This window comes from Schistocerca nitens, chromosome 1, assembly GCF_023898315.1.
Source record: "Schistocerca nitens isolate TAMUIC-IGC-003100 chromosome 1, iqSchNite1.1, whole genome shotgun sequence".
NCBI lineage: Eukaryota > Metazoa > Arthropoda > Insecta > Orthoptera > Acrididae > Schistocerca > Schistocerca nitens.
Window position 1 is genome coordinate 946,611,430 of NC_064614.1, and position 18,164 is coordinate 946,629,593.

Consider the following 18,164-nt stretch of genomic DNA (forward strand, 5'->3'; position numbering starts at 1 on the left):
TACTCAGAAAACATCCCTGAGCAACTCCCAAAGTTTTGTCGATTAAGTTAAATTCACACTGTTTATGTTTTCTTGCAATTTGACGTACACATGGCTGAAGTTACTCAGGCTTGTAGATTATAGTAATGTTTATTGTTAGACTATTCAATACCTACCGTTTGTTGTGTGTACCTAAACTCTAGCTATCTATTTTAACTCTTCAGCAAGAGACTTTCATTGTATATATGAAAAGGCACTTATATTGTAAGACAATAATGGCGTTCTACGTTCTTATTTATCCAATGTATTCTATGTGCTTGTTAGCACTTTTTCATTACGTATTCTTTCATTAAAAAACAGAATCTAATGATGATCACAGACTAATAATTTAGAAATATTATGCAATATAAATGATATAATGACTCAATATCATAAGAAAGTGTTATTGAAAGGGATCATGTACACTAGATGTCTTCAAAGTTTAGTATTGGCTACAATATAAAAAATAGACGTAAATGTAATAAAAAATTTATTTTAGAACAATGTCATACAACAAAAATGTATTTTCAACAATGTTCTGTAACTTTAAACTCACACAATAGACATTCATACATCAGTATTCTGTATGATCAAATTAAATAACAATTATATGCGATCAATGCGGTAATGTAATCACTGACCAACAATTCAGCTGATTCAACTACCAAACTTCCTCGACATTTTGTTCATATCAATCTGTGCAGTTTAGAACTGATACAGTTCGAGAATTTCTTTGAAATGCAATGGTGAGTTATGAAACAGTGGGAAGTGGGTATACGAAATGACATCATACTGAGCCTGTACTAGTACATAGTTACACACGTGTGTTTATGTTTTGCTCAAACACTTTAGAAAACTTTTTCTGACATGTGTGCACAAAATAAAAGGGTAGACACTTCTAGTGGTAGCCACCCTTGACTCCTTTATGGCCGTGGCCCTTAACACCCAGTTCCTCAACATCTCGGCCGAACCCACTACCAGAGCTTGCACTGGAGCTGGCCTTGCTGCTGGAAGACGCTCCAGAACCTGCTCCGCCACCAGCGCCACTGCCTGCAGAGCTGCCAGAGCTTGCCTCGGAGCCAGCTGAGCTGCCACCAGAGCCACCGAGACCTCCAGATAAGCTACCAGAACTGGAATCAGCCGAGCTTCCAGATGAAGATCCGGCCCCTGAATGTCCTGCCCCACCACCGACTAAGGAACCAGAGTCCAAACCAGCGCCGCCACCATGCCCAATGGCACCACCTCCGAGACCTCCATGTCCAATGCCACCAGCGTGTCCAGCGCCTCCAGCAAGTCCAGCACCTCCAGCAGATCCACCATAACCTCCAGCACCACCAATCAGGCCAGGCCCAGAAACTCCAGGGCCACCTCCTACGATTCCAGTGCCAAAGTCACCTGCACTACCACCAAAGCTGCCACTCCCAGCTCCCCCATGGCTACCTGCAGAACCGTGACCCAGGGAGCCACCCCCTACAGGGCCCCCTATGCCACCAATTCCTGTTCCACCGCTAGATCCACCTACTCCATGTTCAAAACCTACTCCACCAGATCCAGTATGACCCAAATTTCCTCCACCAACACCCAGAGCGCCAGATCCAGAGGAGCCACCACTAGAACTTCCTGAGTATCCTCCTTGAGCGCCACCAATACCACCTGCTCCACCAGCTCCCACACCATGTCCTGCTCCACCAGACCCAGAGTGTCCTAAAGCGCCTCCTGCTCCACCAGCACCACTGTGACCAACGCCACCAAATCCTGACCCACCTCCAATACCGCCAGCTCCTCCAAGGCTTCCTGCACTTCCACCAGAAGAGCTACTTGCACCAGAAGAACCAATGCCTCCATGTCCACCGGCACCCGGGCCAAAGGCCCCTGGTCCACTAGCACCTGGGCCAAAGCCTCCAGGGCCACTAGCACCTGGGCCAAAGCCTCCAGGTCCACTGCCAAATATTAGGCCATCAGATCCAGCTCCATGGCCAACAGCTCCAGCTCCATGTCCTCCAGCAACTGGCCCAGGTCCACCAATGCCCCCAATGCCACCTACACCACCATGACCCCCAGAGATTCCTGTGCCACCAACTGCACCACCAGTGCCAAATCCACCAGATGACGCACCTGCACTGTTTCCAATACCTCCAGGTCCAAATCCTCCTCCAATACCTCCAGATCCAGACGTGCCATAGCCTCCAGCGCCAGAGCTACCACCGCCAAAACTACCAGATCCACCATGACCACCAACTATGCCTCCAGGTCCTCCATGTCCCCCAGCTATTCCTCCAGGTCCACCACCTAGGCCTCCATGACCACCAGCTATACCCCCATGTCCACCTCCTAAGCCACTATGTCCACCTCCTAAGCCACCATGTCCACCTCCCACACCGCCATATCCTCCTCCTGCACCACCATGTCCACCTGCAATACCTCCATGTCCACCAGCTACACCTCCATGTCCACTAGGACCTCCAAATTCAATACCTCCAGATGCAGGGCCGCCTCCAACACCACCTGCTCCCAGTCCACCGTGACCTAAGCCACCAGGACCACCTCCAATTCCACCACCAATGGCTCCACCATGCCCACCAGCTGATCCACCTCCTATTCCAGTTGATCCAGGTCCAGGGAAGGGTCCTGAACCAGCTAGGTCACCGCCACCAATGACACCTCCCAAAGAGCCTGCTGCCGAATCCGAATTTGACCCTGAGCTGCTGCCACCTGTTGGACCAATCACAGTGCTACAGTATTGACTACTAACATGAAAGAAAGACTGAAAGAAAGAACAAAAATAAATACAATGTTTTTGTTGTCATTATTTAGCACTACATTTTTATTAATTTTTCTGTGTGTTGTGACTGAACTAAATGAAAGTTTTGAATAATTATAATTAAAGTATGAAGCCAAAAACACATTATGTAGGAATCTACTTACAGATACATACAATATCTGATATCATTGACAAATCCAAATGCAACGAGTGTCTAAAACAATTTTTGTTGTCAAATGTGGTTCAAAGAAAAATCTTTTTGACTTCATGTGACCAAAAGATATGTAAATCTAACTGTGCCTGAAACCAGTCCGATGGTAAGTTATGGATGGAACAAATATTTTATTTCGTGAACATTGACCTGTAGGCGGTGATCGTTACTAAGAAATTAATAAATTATAAATCATAAAATACATTAAATATCATGACTAATTATAGCAGCCATTACGACACTTGCTCTTTTCCTTCTATGGACAAGCGACAACCTCAGTTTCCGAGATTTCAGATGGTCTACCAAATGATGTGGCACCATGGTTTGCATCCTGAACTCTTTTTTTGAGGAGTGGTGAGCGCATAAACCACATTAAAGCGTCCTGCTGAGCTTTTGTGTGATTTCTCTAAATTACTATGCTTTCAGCATCATATGTTTTTGTCTGTTCTTATCCATATCAACTAGTTTTCCACCTCTAGTTACCCGTAATAGTTAGCTTCAGACTTTAACATCCAGTCGTCAGCGAGATCATTAGCTTAAATAGGAAAAGAGTAGGGAAGGAAATTGGTTGCATCCTTTTTCAAAGGAACCATGCTAGCATGAACTTGACAAATTAAGGAAAACCACAGATAGTCTCGTTTCTGAAGGGATTGGAGACATCAACCCTGACCTCCTAAATGTGAGACTGGCGACCTAACTTCGATGAAACATAGTAGGTGCATAACCATGATGCGAGTGAAGCGTTAAGGTATTTTTTCCAATTGACCCTGCCATTGAAACGAGATTGTAGCAGCAAGAAACCTACACTAACGTGTTTGGAAGCTGAAAAGTGTCCAATTTGTGAGACATCGTTCCACATTTTGAATTTTTTCTTGGTTTTGATCACACGCTTCTGTGAAGTTGAAAGGATATATGAACATGATGCAAACAGATGTCGTGTGTTGGTAATTTGCAAACACCTTTTAAAATGTTTCTGAATATGAGTTTTATACACTAGACCTGTGACTATATGAGCTGATTTCAATAGCAGTTTTGGAGTATTTGTACTTCCATCGTAAGGCGTATTGAACTGTTAGTATCTCATAAATGTCAATCCTATGGACGGTCCCATGATCATTAAGGCGATACTGTCACTCTTTACTGATAAATCCACCTCATGAACAGCTACCAATGATTTTATTCAGCTGATGATGGATGTAGAAATACTCTGAAACAAGTTGCATAATTGTGCAGAACAATGACTTGTTGGCTTTCTACGACCAAGTATCATAATTACGATATGGGCCGTATTTCAGGAGGGACAAGGGTGAATTACTTGTCCTCAGAGATCAATAGAAACCTATCTATTACATTTCGAGACCAGAAGATATGTCTCATACATAACATCCTATTGCTCTGTGGATATGAATTAAGTATCACCAATAAGCTTCTAGTTACGGAAAGTTGCACAGGATTCACTTTCTCCTGGAGCAATGTGTGAAGCTCATTTTGCTTGACGAACGAACTACTGTTAGCGCAGTATACTTGCTGATCAAACTTGCCGGGAGCTATACAGATTCTTATGAATACTACACTCACGCGCTCTATTCCGTCACTGATTTGTTCGCCATGTAACACGAGCTAAAGACGTCACGACGAGCCACTGTACTAGGGTTTACCCTCACCTGCTCCGGACAGGGATCCAGCCTGGCTGGAGCTGTGGCTTCCAGAGCCTGAGCCGCCGAGACCTCCGAGGGAGCCTGCAGAGGAAGAGGACCCGCTGCTGGAGCCGGAGCCTGAGCCTCCAGTGCCGAAGGACCCTGAGCTGCTGCCCGACTGGCTGCCACTTCCGGAGCCGCCGCCGCCGCCGCCAGACGACCACGAGGACGACGACGACTTAGAAAAGCTGCCCGAGCCAGTGCCCAAGTTGCCAAATCCGAACTTGAAACCTGCAGCAGACAAGGAATAAACATTATCAGTAACCAAAATATTTGATTTCCACTTATGATACTCTAAAATTGTTCTCGTCCCTGTAGAAAACAGTCTTACACAGTATTGAACTGTCTAGTCCAGGTTTTAGGTTTGTGAAAGTTCGTATTGTTATTTGAAGACAGCAGGACTGCATAAATCGAGCTAGTTACCTTCTTCACTCTCTAACACACATACAGATATCTCAATACACACTAGTACTTTGTAATTAGGTCTGAAGCATATTGTCCAAAAGACAAATTAAAATAGATCCATTCGTGCAGTTCCACCCCAGTTTAGTGGTAGATTTCCTTTGTTTTCAATGCAAATTCCAGATTTGAAATCCCTTCCAAATATTCCCATTGAGTCTTTTCTATGCAACTACAAGCTCGGCTGGTATTTTGTTGAAAAGAAATATCCATTGCAACAGAGAATAAAAAACATCGTTTAAAAACTACATACATAGCACATGTAAGTCATCGACTCAACTCTTTTTCGAGAAAGTATTGTATACCATAATATTCTGGCAAGGAGATATTACCATAGAAATATGTAAACCATAACTGATACTCCTCGATTCTGAGCAAGGTTTTGAAGTGATTTCCCTTGGTTGTAAGGCAGGAACCTGAGCTGGTAAGTCCCTCCTACTATTCCCAATTGGGAACCCATGTATTCCACTCCTAGCTGAAACGAATTGGTCCGTTCAGTAGGCTCTGTCTCAAACAATCCGCTCTAACCTACAGGATAGAGATACAACTTTATAAAGTCTGGTTACCTTATGTGTGGAACGAGACGCCACTGTAGAATGAACATAATTTTCTGTCACTGAGATGGAAGAAAGCATTTATGTAACCCATCCGTATAAGACATGTCACACCAAATTGAGTAGATGAGTGCTTCCTCCGATGGAGTCCATTATAAAGTCACTGAATTTTCTTTATGCCAGTCAGTGCAGAGCTAATGAGAATAACCATTATATGGGAAAAACTTTGAATTTGTGAATAAAGGGTTAATTGCCCGATAAGTCGAATTTTGATTAATTTTTGAGAGTTGCTATAAACTCGATATTTCATAAAGCCAGTAGTAGACCTTAGCAGTGCGGAGCTGAGATGATTTGGTCTCTTCTGATTTTTGAAAGAGAAGTTTCTAATTTAGAGTGACTATTCTGTAGTAATCAGGTGATACGTGGTAAGCCTCATAGACAGCTAGAGTAGTTTTTGATTTGAGGCATGGATTTGGCTGTGTTTGTAAAAGAGGAAATAAATTGTGTTGTTACCATATGAACTAAAGCAAGTTTTGAGAGTTCAAAACTTTTTAATGTTGTTCCTGCTCTTTATCTTTTCTGTTATTCTAGGAATAATTAAGGAGATGAGGTGAAGAGAGCTAGTGGCGCGTAATTTCCAGTTTAGATAGAACCAGGGAACAAATCAGTGATATAGGAGTTTCAAGTAATCGAACTTGTTTTTCATATGAAACTGAGTCTCTTAATCATAATCAAAACAGTTTCACGAGGATTTCACGAGGATAGGAGAATCGAAAGAAGATTCGACTCTGCTGCAAGTCACATGGACTTCCTCGGAGATGGCAGCAAACGTTGTTTTGACACTGTGGAAAGTGATTGTAGCATTACGCTGAGTCAGCAAGCAGTTTGGTAAATTGTACATAACGTTCATACCTCACCGATTTGAAAGTGCGTAGTACAGTGTACATTTTGGAGTATCACACAAATGTTTATCCATGACTGGAAAGTGGGAAGAATGACGGCTTACATATTAAATACTCTCTTCAGATCAACGTCAGTAGCAGGACATAATTTGTTCGTCTGTGTTTATATTCAGATATACTTTGCATTTTTATACTACGAATGATTTATTTTAAGAAATAATTTTCAAAGTATTTTGCTATTAATAAACCAATAACTTCAGACCCTCAGATGGTCCACTGCTTATGTATTGCGCGTTGTACTTAATCTAAGGAACTGTGGAGACGCTAGAATATTCTTTGTTTGCATAGTATGAAAAACAGAAATCTTGAAATTTTATAAGTAGATTTTTGCCAGAGGAGTGTCATCTTCGTAAGAGCATTAGTCAGTTCATATCTTTCAGCTCTATTCACTTTCCTGTAGGAACAGAAACGTACGCGAATTAATGCTGTTCCTGTTTGTATATGACTGAAGTCTCGTGTTAGTTCAGTCTGGACCGGAACGCTCCCGCTTGATTAGAATTTTTGGGTGGATGGGAAAGAGTTCCTTGTTACACTCATTATTCAACCAATCTGAGCATTCCATTTCGTAGCATCACACGTTGCTACTCCTATCCGAGTGTTATTCGCGTGTCCTGAAAAGTATAACCGAAAGCTAAAACATTTTTAAGATTCATAAGTGTGTATTGGCATGCCTCCCTATATTCAGATCATTAGGCAAACTCACACAAGGTTGAAATAATGTGAATGTTTATTGAATATTCGTGCAATCCTTTCATCTAATACTACTGTAGATAATAAAGACATCTGTGAGAGCTCTGCAGCATCTTCTTTGGCCATATCCAACGCAGCTTCTCAGTCTGATAATGACCTCCCCTACGGCAGGTCACCAGAGGAACTCTTTTCTTGAATGAGATCTTCACTCTGCAGCGGAGTGTGCGCTGATATGAAACCTCCTGGCAGATTAAAACTGCGTGCCGGACCGAGACTCGAACTCGGGACCATGGCCTTTCGCGGGCAAGTTCTCTACCAACTGAGCTACCCAAGCACGACTCACGCCCCGTCCTCACAGCTTTACTTCTGCCAGTACCTCGTCTCCTACCTTCCAAACTTTACAGAAGCTCTCCTGCGAACCTTGCAGAACTAGCACTCCTGAAAGAAAGGATATTGCGGAGACATGGCTTAGCCACAGCCTGGAGGATGTTTCCAGAATGAAATTTTCACTCTGCAGCGGAGTGTGCGCTGATATGAAACCTCTTCGCAGATTAAAACTGTGTGCCCGACCGAGACTCGAACTCGAGTTCGAGTCTCGGTCCGGCACACAGTTTTAATCTGCCAGGAGGTTTCAACTCTTTTCTTGTATTATTAGTTGAGTTATCCAAAAAACGTCTCACTCACACGTAAAACGTTCAATCAACCATTACTTCTCACCTACAGTTCCAGGCCCCCCAGATGGCCGTCAGCCTTAGGAAATGAGAAGAATTGAACTGATGAGACCCAAATAAAGGTCGATTTCTGGGTAGTATGTACTTCCATGAGCAAAGGGATACGTGATACGAACCTTCACGAGTGTATACCATGAAGTGCTACAGAAATACACAAACAAATTGTGATATATGATTAGCTTCGTATGGATCTGTTCCTCTCGGCTTCTATGAATTTAAAGCAGAATCTTACTATTTTCCAACGCAAGACAGAGTATATATAAATATATATATGCTTACTTTCTGGAGTAAATGGCCCTCCGAAGCGTTCTCCCAATCCGTCCGCGCTGGCCTTGTCGCCGGCCTTGTCGCCGCCCTTGACGCCGCCCTTGACACCGCCTGGAACAACAGAACAACAACAACGTCAACAACCGGCCTTTGCGTCATCAAGAGCGAATGCAGCAGCGCTCCCTCGGCGCCGTCGGCCTTGCTGTAAGACCACCGAATGACGTCACACTTCGTGACTTCATCCGTCAAACAGCAGCCAGCAGCACTGCACTTAGCAGAAGAGAACTGATCGTGATCAGTTGCTTCATGCTTAGTTCAAGAAACGTGCTGCGCTTCTAGAGTAAGAATAAACAGATGTATTCCGCGCTGGAATACTTAAACACTAAAGCACAGCTGTACTGAATTTTGTATTTTGCAATGAACTTTACCTGTCAGTAGCGACTCTTTGTTAGCTTTATTCTCGTTGCGCGTTTGTAACGCTTCTTTCCTATAAAATTAAGTTACATATGACACTGGGAGCAATGTTAACGGCGTTGGATTTACTTGGACAGTCGTTTTACTTTAGTCTTGCATTATGGGCGCGAAGATCTGGCATGGCCTGGTTATTTGAACTTTTTGCAAGACAGTCTATTAGAGCCGATGTACCAATTCTTTCCTCAGTATACAATACGTGAGCATTGCAGTGGAAATGAAACAGATACTTTGTAGCAGCTTTGGGAAGTATCTACCCTATATTGTACTGTATGTTAACCGGGGGCCTAGAAACGACGGAGGGGCTCCGTCCCCGTCGCAGCCGCAGTGGTCCACAACCCACGACGACTACCGCAGCCCACTTCACTCTTCCGCCGCCCCAAACCACTCTTCCAGGGTTATTGTGCGGTTCAGCCCCCGGGGGACCCCTCAGGGAACGTCTCACACTAGACGAGTTTGCGGGGTAGAGTGATGGTGGTGTACGCGTACGTGGAGAACTTGTTTGCGCAGAAATCGCCGACATAGTGTAACTGAAGCAGAATAAGGGGAACCAGCCCGCATTCGCCGAGGCAGATGAAAAACCGCCTTGAAAACCATCCACAGACTGGCCGGCTCACCGGACCTCAACGCTAATCCGCCGGGCGGATTCGTGCCGCTGACCAGGCGCTCCTTCCCAATCCGGAAAGGGGTGCGTTACACCGCATGGCTAACCGGACGGGCATCTACCCTATATTACTCCAGTAACAAATACAGCACTTCATCAATCCCTCACTTGTGCAACCTCTTTATCTCGGAGTACTCCGAGTACCACTTGCAAGCTACGTCCTCAATTATTTGCTGGATGTATTTCAGTCTCTGTCTTCCTCTAAAGTTGTTGCCCTCTATAGTTCCCTCTACAACCTTACAAGTTATTCCCAGATGTCTTGACACCCGTCCTATTATCATGTCCCTTCTTCTTGTCACTGTTCTCCATAAGTTTCTTTCAACATCCTTCAATTACACCACGTCTCAAACGCTTCGATTCTCTTCCTCCTCGATTTTTTTCACAGTGCATATTTCACTACCATACACTGTTGTGCTTCAAATGTACATTCTCAGATACTTCTTCCTCAAATTAAGGACTATGTTTCATACAAGTAGATTTCTTTTGGCCAACAATACGGTTGAGCAGTTTCTAGGTGAAGTGTAGCACTGGTTAAGATACGAAATAAGTGAGATTCACAAGTCCGTCTGCCTTCCTAACATCGAATGCCTGTGACTGAGTGAACATCATCACAAGTAACGCCGGGGTGGTTTTGACATTGCAACGGCAGTTTCATCCCTGCCAAGACGATCTGGTTTGACTGAGCTGTAACTGTGTCTCTAACGGCTGTAACATCGTAGTGACATTAAGACTATTCCCTGTTTCTCTCTATAGGAATTTAGCCAAGTTTCCTGAGAAAGGTTTGTAGTTCTACAACGCATAGTTTATCATTACAAATTTTACTCTCCTTGAATCAACTAACAATGCGATATTCACAAGTTGCGACATTGTTGCGAATAAAACAGTGACCTGTATATGCAATAAATTTCCTTTACTTTACGTCTATGGTCACGAACTTTTTGTTAACAGATTACCGGTTTCGGTCTGTAATGACCATCATCAGTTCCGTTTCATAAAAACAAAGTACTAATGTACTGCAGCCATAGTGGCATCGTCAAATATTAAATGCAGAATCAGGACTTTGTTTTTATGAAACAGATCTTCAAAAAATGGTTCAAATGGCTCTGAGAACTAGGGGACTTAACATCTGAGGTCATCAGTCCCCTAGAACGTAGAACGACTTAAACCTAACTAACCTAAGGACATCACCCACATCCATGTCCGAGGCAGGATTCGAACCTGCGACCGCAGCGGTCGCGCGGTTCCAGACTGTAGCGTCTAGAACCGCTCGGCCACCCCGGCCGGCGAAACAGATCTGATGATGGTCATTATAGACCGAAACCGGTAAACTGTTAACAAAAAGTTAGTGACCATAGACGTAAAGTAAAGGAAACTTAATACGATATTCATTTTTACAGGAGTAATCCCAGCAAAGGGAAGCTAACACAGATGTAAACGTTTTACAATAATTTAACGTCTTAACGTAAACAAGTGCGGTACGTAAAGAACGTTACAAGATAAATTTAAAGGCACTGTGGGACGGCTGCAGCTGACCAATAAATGGAAAGGGTTACCATTACTGTTGCGTGCCGGCCGGAGTCACTGGTGCATTTGACACAGGCGACTCGCTGAATGCTGCTGTGAATCCCAGCGCTGGGGCACACACACACAGTGCTACTGGCAGGGCCGCGCCACATGCTAATCCCTCGCAATAAACACCGTGAGAGGCGACAAGCGGCCTTGTCTGACAGGACAGGCGCTCGCTTGAAACTGGCTGCAGTGCGTAACCACCTGTAGCACGATGACTTGCTGCTGACGCTACGTCTCTCAGCGGAACGCATTTCTGCTCTTTACTGAAGACCCATTGCACTAGAATCAGCTGTGACGGCTGGTTTGCTTGCCTAAAAGTGTTATCAGACATGTGACTTAAGCTCATCAACCAAAATCTCGTTAAAAGAACAAATGGTCGCTTTGGAGCGGTGTAGATGGTGCAGAACTATTACCAGGCGGATCTTCAAACTCTCCACCCTTGACGTTATGAAGTGGTGCGTCAGTTGGTTGTATGGAATAAGCGTCGTTAGGCGGTTGAACATGGAGACACAATGGTAGAAAGAATGGTTCAAATGGCTCTGAGCACTATGGGACTTAACTGCTGTGGTCATCAGTCCCCTAGAACTTAGAACTACTTAAACCTAACTAACCTAAGGACATCACACACGTTCATGCCCGAGGCAGGATTCGAACCTGCGACCGTAGCGGTCGCGCGGTTCCAGACTGTAGCGCCTAGAACCGCTCGGCCACTCCGGCCGGCGGTAGAAAGAAGCTAGCGTGCTTGACTACACCGTCAACTTTGCCCTATTTTTTGGTGTATCAACGGAGACAGTCCAACGTATCAATGAGAATTTGTCTACGACTCCCATCCGTCTAACACAGTGTAAGAACAGTGCTCGCTAAAAGATCGTAGTTTGTCAATTACAGTCGGATTCAAACCCAATACTAACTTCACGTGTCAGTGGACACCCAGTGGTGAGCCAGCTCACCCAGCTACCAAACGACATTGATAAGCGTACTGCGTGAAACCATTCGGGTACCTCGCGAAAGGTCAATGCTAGTAACGACAAATAATGCCACACGTAGTCAGTGTGTTAACCAACAAAGAAACTGGTCACTTTCTGACCGGAAGCGTGTAGTATGGGCCGACGAGTCGCCATTTTGGCTCTTTTCAAATGATGCAAATCTTCGCTGTTTGGCATGTAATGTGTGGAGGTTTTAATCCACGTTGGAAATGATTTTTGGGGATGTTTTCCAGCCGTTACTTGGGCCAACTCGACAGATTACCGGTACGTGAACCGGTTTGTTTACTTCAACATTCTCTGTGGACAACTGTTACCTTTTCTTCTACTTCTCGAAGACTGGTAGCTGTGGCCACCCCCACCTCCCAAGAGGACAACTGACGTATTCACATGTCCCTGGTATGACGAAAACTCATTTGGATTGGCACACTAAACCACCCGATCTTAATCTCACAGGAAGTGTCTGGACCTGTCTGAATCGACGGGTCAAAGTTAGCAATCAACGTCCCTGCAGTGTAGTTGCGCTAAGAAATATTATCATCAACAATTGAGTTCAGCTTGGTATGACATAGCTGAAGAATCTTCTGTACGGACTTTGTTACTGAATTTGAGGCTTTATCGAGACTAGACGCGTAGCTACAAGGTACCAGCGTAATGTCTCCTGCGTCTCCACTGCGTTCACTTACAATACTAGTAACCGAGCGATGTGGGGCGGCTGTTCCTGTGATAGACTCAGGTTCGGGGAAGCGGAGTTCTAATCTGTTTCAGAGTTTCTTTGAGTTGTTCGTTTGCTAATTTTACTAAATCATCGCAGGCCAATTACAGGATAGTTCCTTGAAAATGGTCATAATAGATTACTTCTCCCATTATCACAAATTGAAATAGCACTCTATCTCCAACGACCTCGTTGCCAGTGGGTTCTTAATCATCCCTTAGCCCCTTTCTCCACTACTACTGAAATTCGAGTATTTCAGAACACTTAAAGTGCAGTGGCCCAACTAGCGAGACAGGGAGGTGAGCCACACCCGGACTGAAACCGTTCATCATACTAACAACTGCTGTCTCTGTAAAATGATCCGCTGGGGTGTGATTTTTTTAAGCAGTCTCCTCGCCCTTCTAGCCTAACAATAGGCCGTGACATTAACATTGTCTCAAAAAGGGAAAATTTGCACAACTGACATACAGCTTTAATATACGACTTTTTCTTGTATCCTAGGGTAGCTCGGGCAAACGACGGTGTGATGACAAAACTGGCGTACAGCAATAAAAACACAATGCTTGACGAATCTTGGCTGAGACAGTGTCTATTATGAACGATCTTCAAAAACGATAATGGTGAGAGAAGACAGAGGTTAAAACTTCGAGTTTATTACTTCTTGCGCCACAAGTAAGTATGAAAATCGACAGTTGTCATAAAGGTTTGTTATTTACTAATCACCTCCATTTTTGGATGTACAGCTGGTTGTGATGTTTCACGATGTTACCGCTTGTAATAACAAGCATAAATGCATAAAGACATGTGCATATGACCGAAATGTCTCATTTGCATCTTTACAAGAGGAAATTATTAATTTTTATCTCGTTTTTCCTTTCTAGTTCTTTCAGTTCAAATAACACATTATTTTGTCTCAGGTATGTTCTGTTTTAGTTAATGACGCACGATAAATGAAAATCACATCGCATTAGTAAAAATTTATTATTAGGCTACACGAGACCAATGCGACAGATAATAGATTCAATATCTCCCGTTCCGCAATAAACTTCAGTTTAATTTTCAGATAATGCAACTGTACGTTATAAATATCACTTACCTCAATTTCTGTACAGTAAAACGTCACGGCAGATGTATCATTTCACCGTAAAGTGCTGTAACTAATCTAATTACATTTCATCTGAGACAACCTGTAATCCTGTATCATGAGCTAACAAACCTGTTCACCCGCAGAAGAGGGAAACGTATAATTTCAACAACCTGTACCGGATAATGAAACCGCAGGCCTCAGAATGCAGTGTGGATAATTAAATAAAATACAAGTCAATTGAAGGTGGTTTCTCATACATTAACATCATGTGGGTTCACTTTGATTTAGACTATGTGTAATGTGTACACAGTATAGGAGTCACTTAGTGGCGACCTCAGTAGAATACAACTATCCTGATGCTTTTCGAAATCATATACTAAAATGAAGAAATAATTTCAAAAATATCTAAATGATTTCTAGTTTCAACGTCCAGTTTCAAAGAGATACATTTTCGCTCTCTATAAAGAGAATTACGTCGGTACATGTTTCCTGGATTATTGATACCAGACAGAAATTTTATGCACTGGGGAAATGTTTTCTGTTCTGTGATAAGAACGGAATAATATTAACTTGTGCGAGTTTGTCCCTCGGACACTGTATGTTGTCAAGTGATGTTTTACATTTGTTAAGGAACGCAGTTCTGTTAATAAGATACGCGTTGCTCATGACACTGGATAAATGACGTCTCTGCAAGATTGAAGCAACATTTGACAGTACGTGTTAAACGCCTGTACGGTGCTGCAAATTTGCATAGAGGCGCGGTCGTATGTTGAGCTTGCTTCTTTCTGTGGAAGACGAATACCGCGTCGATAAATCACTTTATATTCAAAATGAGTGTACGTGGGGGAAGCAATGAACGAGAAAGTATTGAGTGTGTAACGGAAACTAAGTCACACAGATCGAAGTTCTGTAGCACTCGTAAATGACGTTACAAGTCCCGTTAAATTAGTCTTCTTGCGAGAGAGGTTTCTGCTACGGTAAAGAACCCTGTTTTTCTGAGGCACGTGTCGTCCTTTTGCTAGTGACGCCCATGTGGACTGACCTTTCGTAATAGAGTTGCACAATCATTCCGTATGACGTGCAGAACCTTGTTTATTGCAGCTCTGAAGATGAGCTGATGTCATCGGGCTCTTTTATTCGCTAATACTGCCCCCTACGCAGTGAAGCTGCACGAACGTGGCGTTACTTGTGAAAAGGGTACTTAAAAAATTAAAGATTTGAAACCACGAAAAAAGATTTGGTAGATCGATATTTTTACTTGGTAATGACTTCCATAATGTGAAATTTAACGGTAATTGGTAGCAAGTCTACGGAAACGCAATAACTGAAAAAGCAATTTCCCAGACGCGCCCCCATCAGTTTATTTGATAGTTGGGCGCTGCACCAGCTACTCTGAAACAAGTTCTTCGATGATATGAAACGCATGGAATGTGTTGCGTCTCTTAACGTGCCTGCATAGGAGGAGTTTAATGGAATACTGAAGCCGACTGGTCGAGTGAAGAGGTGTCTGAAGTATCGCTAACGGGATTATTGTAAGCAAAATATAACCTATTCGGAATCTTTCGGTGGCTCCAGATGTCCTCCACGTACAACCCACCATTCGTGATTCTTAAACTAAGTGTTAAGAATTAAACCTTGCTTTGTATTTAATTGTACCAGGTGCCATCCCAGTCCATTCCTTTCCATCAGTCCATTTTGTCCTAGTAATTTTCCCTCTCTCCCTTTTCCTACTGTCTAATTCCAGCCTCCCACCACAGTTAAATTTTCGTCTCCCTTAATGTAGTAAACAGTTTTCTTTTTTCATCTCATGATTCATTTTTATTTAATGGTTATAGTCATGTATTATCTTACTACTGCCGTGATAATCATCAACATCGACGATTACACGATGAAAGAGAAATGCCGATATCAGTCGCAGTGGTGACAAATGCAAATGGGCGCCGGAACTGGACTAGAAAGAGGGTTTCTTGCTTTACGCGCATTAAATGCTTCCGCTATCCGAGCATGCTTCATGTCCAGCCATATTCCCAACTTGTAACACAACATTTTCGTAGCAGCCCCCCCCCCCAGTCCATTTTCCTCATTGCTCGCAGCATCTCGAATGATTCCCGCAAAGCGGTCGAACTTAGGGTCCATCCACACTGAAGATATCATGAAATGCCGCCAAGTCCTATATGTTACTATTATATGTGCGGTGTCTGTTCTTTCCGCCATTCGCGAAATACACGTAATAGTAATCAACGATTACACTTATTAAGATTCAGAACTGGTGTTCCCATCTTTTCTGGGGTCTTTCTATGCGTTCTCTGTTATGGCTTTGTAATTACACTGCGTATTGTTTTCCTAAAACGGAATTTAAAATATGTTAATAAACAAACTAGCCGAGTAAAGCAGCTGAACACATGTTATGCATTGGAGCCGTTATAAAAGCGGTGCCCTCACAATCTTTCACTCCTGTCGACAAGGAGAGGGTCATCGTAGATACGTTTTTCAAAATGGACAGTTTGTGAGACAGTTAGTCCAAATTCGATGTTCCTAACACTCTGACCATAAGTGTAACGTAGTACCGATATCCCGGAGTTTGGAACTGCGGTCCTGTCACGTATGAGAAGTACGGTGCTGCTGTCGGACTCACCCTTTTCTTCTGGGCGCGCCGTGACGGCGGCTAGCAGCAGCAGGAGAGTTGCGCTCGCGGCCAGCAGTCTGTGAGCGTTGGCGGCCATCGTGCTGTAGCCGGTGGACTGGCGACTGCAGCCGCGGCCGGCCCTATATACCCGCGGCCGGGCAGCGCCGCTACCGGGAACACACGGCGCTGACGCCGCCACTGACGCTGCCGCCCGCCTCAGTTCAGTGGCCGCGCCCGCACACCGGGCTTTCCGCTGCCGGAGGTCAAGGGGCCAGGGGGGCTGCACCGCACAACTCTGTCGTCAGCAACGGACCTAATTTTTCTCGGACTCGTATTTTTCTGACCTATAGTGTGTCCACGTGATGACGTTACAGACTTTCAGCGATGATGTATCAATTTCAGATCTTGGACTGAGTTCCGGAAATGACCGAGTGGAGAGTTATGTGTGGAAATTGTTCCGATACCTCTGACGGTGGACATCTTCTGCTGCAAACTCTTTGGTTTTCATATATTTGGAGGAAGTAGTACGGAGATGTCTATCAACGCTCTGGAGACTTCAATGCAACATCAGGAAGGGAACTCAGCAACACATATACGCGAACTATCACTACTAACTATGCAACACTGAACATTACACTACTATAAGAAGAATGCTGAGCAAGGCCCATTTGCGAGATTATGTTATGGTATGGATGATGAAAAGATGGAATAACGGAGGAGGAAGTGCCAAATACTGCATAAATTATTTGTAGTTATTACAAGCACAGGGACAGATACCTCGGATAAAAATTCCATTGTCTGCTGTAACACTCACTTGCTGCAGAGCGGTTTTGCAGTAGTGCAAAGAGACGATCGTAGAAAGGTCGGATGTAGCCAGGGTGGTAGTACCCCATGCAGTCTCCAATTGTTGCATCGTCAAGTAATACTAATGAATTTGAAGACTAGGCTAGACGCCTCACAAGTTCCCTTAGACGCTCATTGGAGAATAAATATAATGAGCGTAATGTACGTCTTGGAGAATGTATTATGTAAAGTGAACACTACTGACCAGCTGGAACTGTATGTCTTTTTAGTGTTGTAGGAATAGTTAGAGATGGCGTGTATGATACTCTTAATGAGTCCTGCTTTGTCGAGTGTCAACTCAACAATCACCGGAAATGTGCACTCACTGTATGTCTATGTCTCTCCATACCATAACGCGCCGATTTTATTTTGTAGGCCGTAAGATAATGGAAACTGTTTAACGTCCTGCAAATGATAAGGTCATTAGAGACCGAGCCCAAACTCGTGTTGAGGAAGGCCTTGGGAGGAAGACAGCCATGTTCTGTCAAAGGAACCACCCTAAAATTTGCCTCAAATGACTTGGAGAAATCACAGTAAACCCAATTATAAATGAACGTATGAGGGTTTGAACCGCCGTCCTCCTGAATATGAGTCCAGTGAATTTACCACTGCGCCAACTTGCTTTATCTGCCTGATCGATATCACAGTCACAGACGATTATTAGTGAGACCAAAGAAAACTCTGTTCTCATCACTAAACGTGCTGGACTCTTGAATTGTGTCTACCACTACTACACTGAGGTAACAAAAGTTCTGGGAGACCTTCTAATATCGCGTCGGACTTCTTTTTGCCCCGTGTAATGCTGCACCTCGACACGGCATGGACCCAACAAGTCGCTGGAAATCCTCTCAGAAAT

General features: G+C 43.9%; 1 protein-coding gene across 1 annotated transcript; it reads right to left on the reverse strand.

The window, feature by feature from the left end:
• Positions 1-491: 491 nt before the first annotated feature.
• LOC126194210 (uncharacterized PE-PGRS family protein PE_PGRS54-like) lies at positions 492-16,595 on the reverse strand. The gene is made up of 4 exons (XM_049932747.1): positions 16,475-16,595; positions 8,363-8,461; positions 4,655-4,918; positions 492-2,730 (listed from the first exon to the last, which is right to left on the reverse strand). The coding sequence occupies exons 1-4, from the start codon at positions 16,560-16,562 to the stop codon at positions 917-919; spliced, it is 2,265 nt and encodes a 754-aa protein (XP_049788704.1). The 5' UTR covers positions 16,563-16,595; the 3' UTR covers positions 492-916.
• Positions 16,596-18,164: the final 1,569 nt, after the last annotated feature.

Bases quoted from the DNA above. Each gene is read 5' to 3' on its own strand.
- LOC126194210 (XM_049932747.1), bottom strand. From the start codon at position 16,562: ATGGCCGCCAACGCTCACAGACTGCTGGCCGCGAGCGCAACTCTCCTG. The intron at 4,919-8,362 runs GTAAGCATATAT...TGTCTGCTGCAG, and splicing joins AGGGCCATTTACTCCAGAAA to GTTTCAAGTTCGGATTTGGC. The intron at 2,731-4,654 runs GTGAGGGTAAAC...TTGGTCCAACAG, and splicing joins TGGATCCCTGTCCGGAGCAG to GTGGCAGCAGCTCAGGGTCA.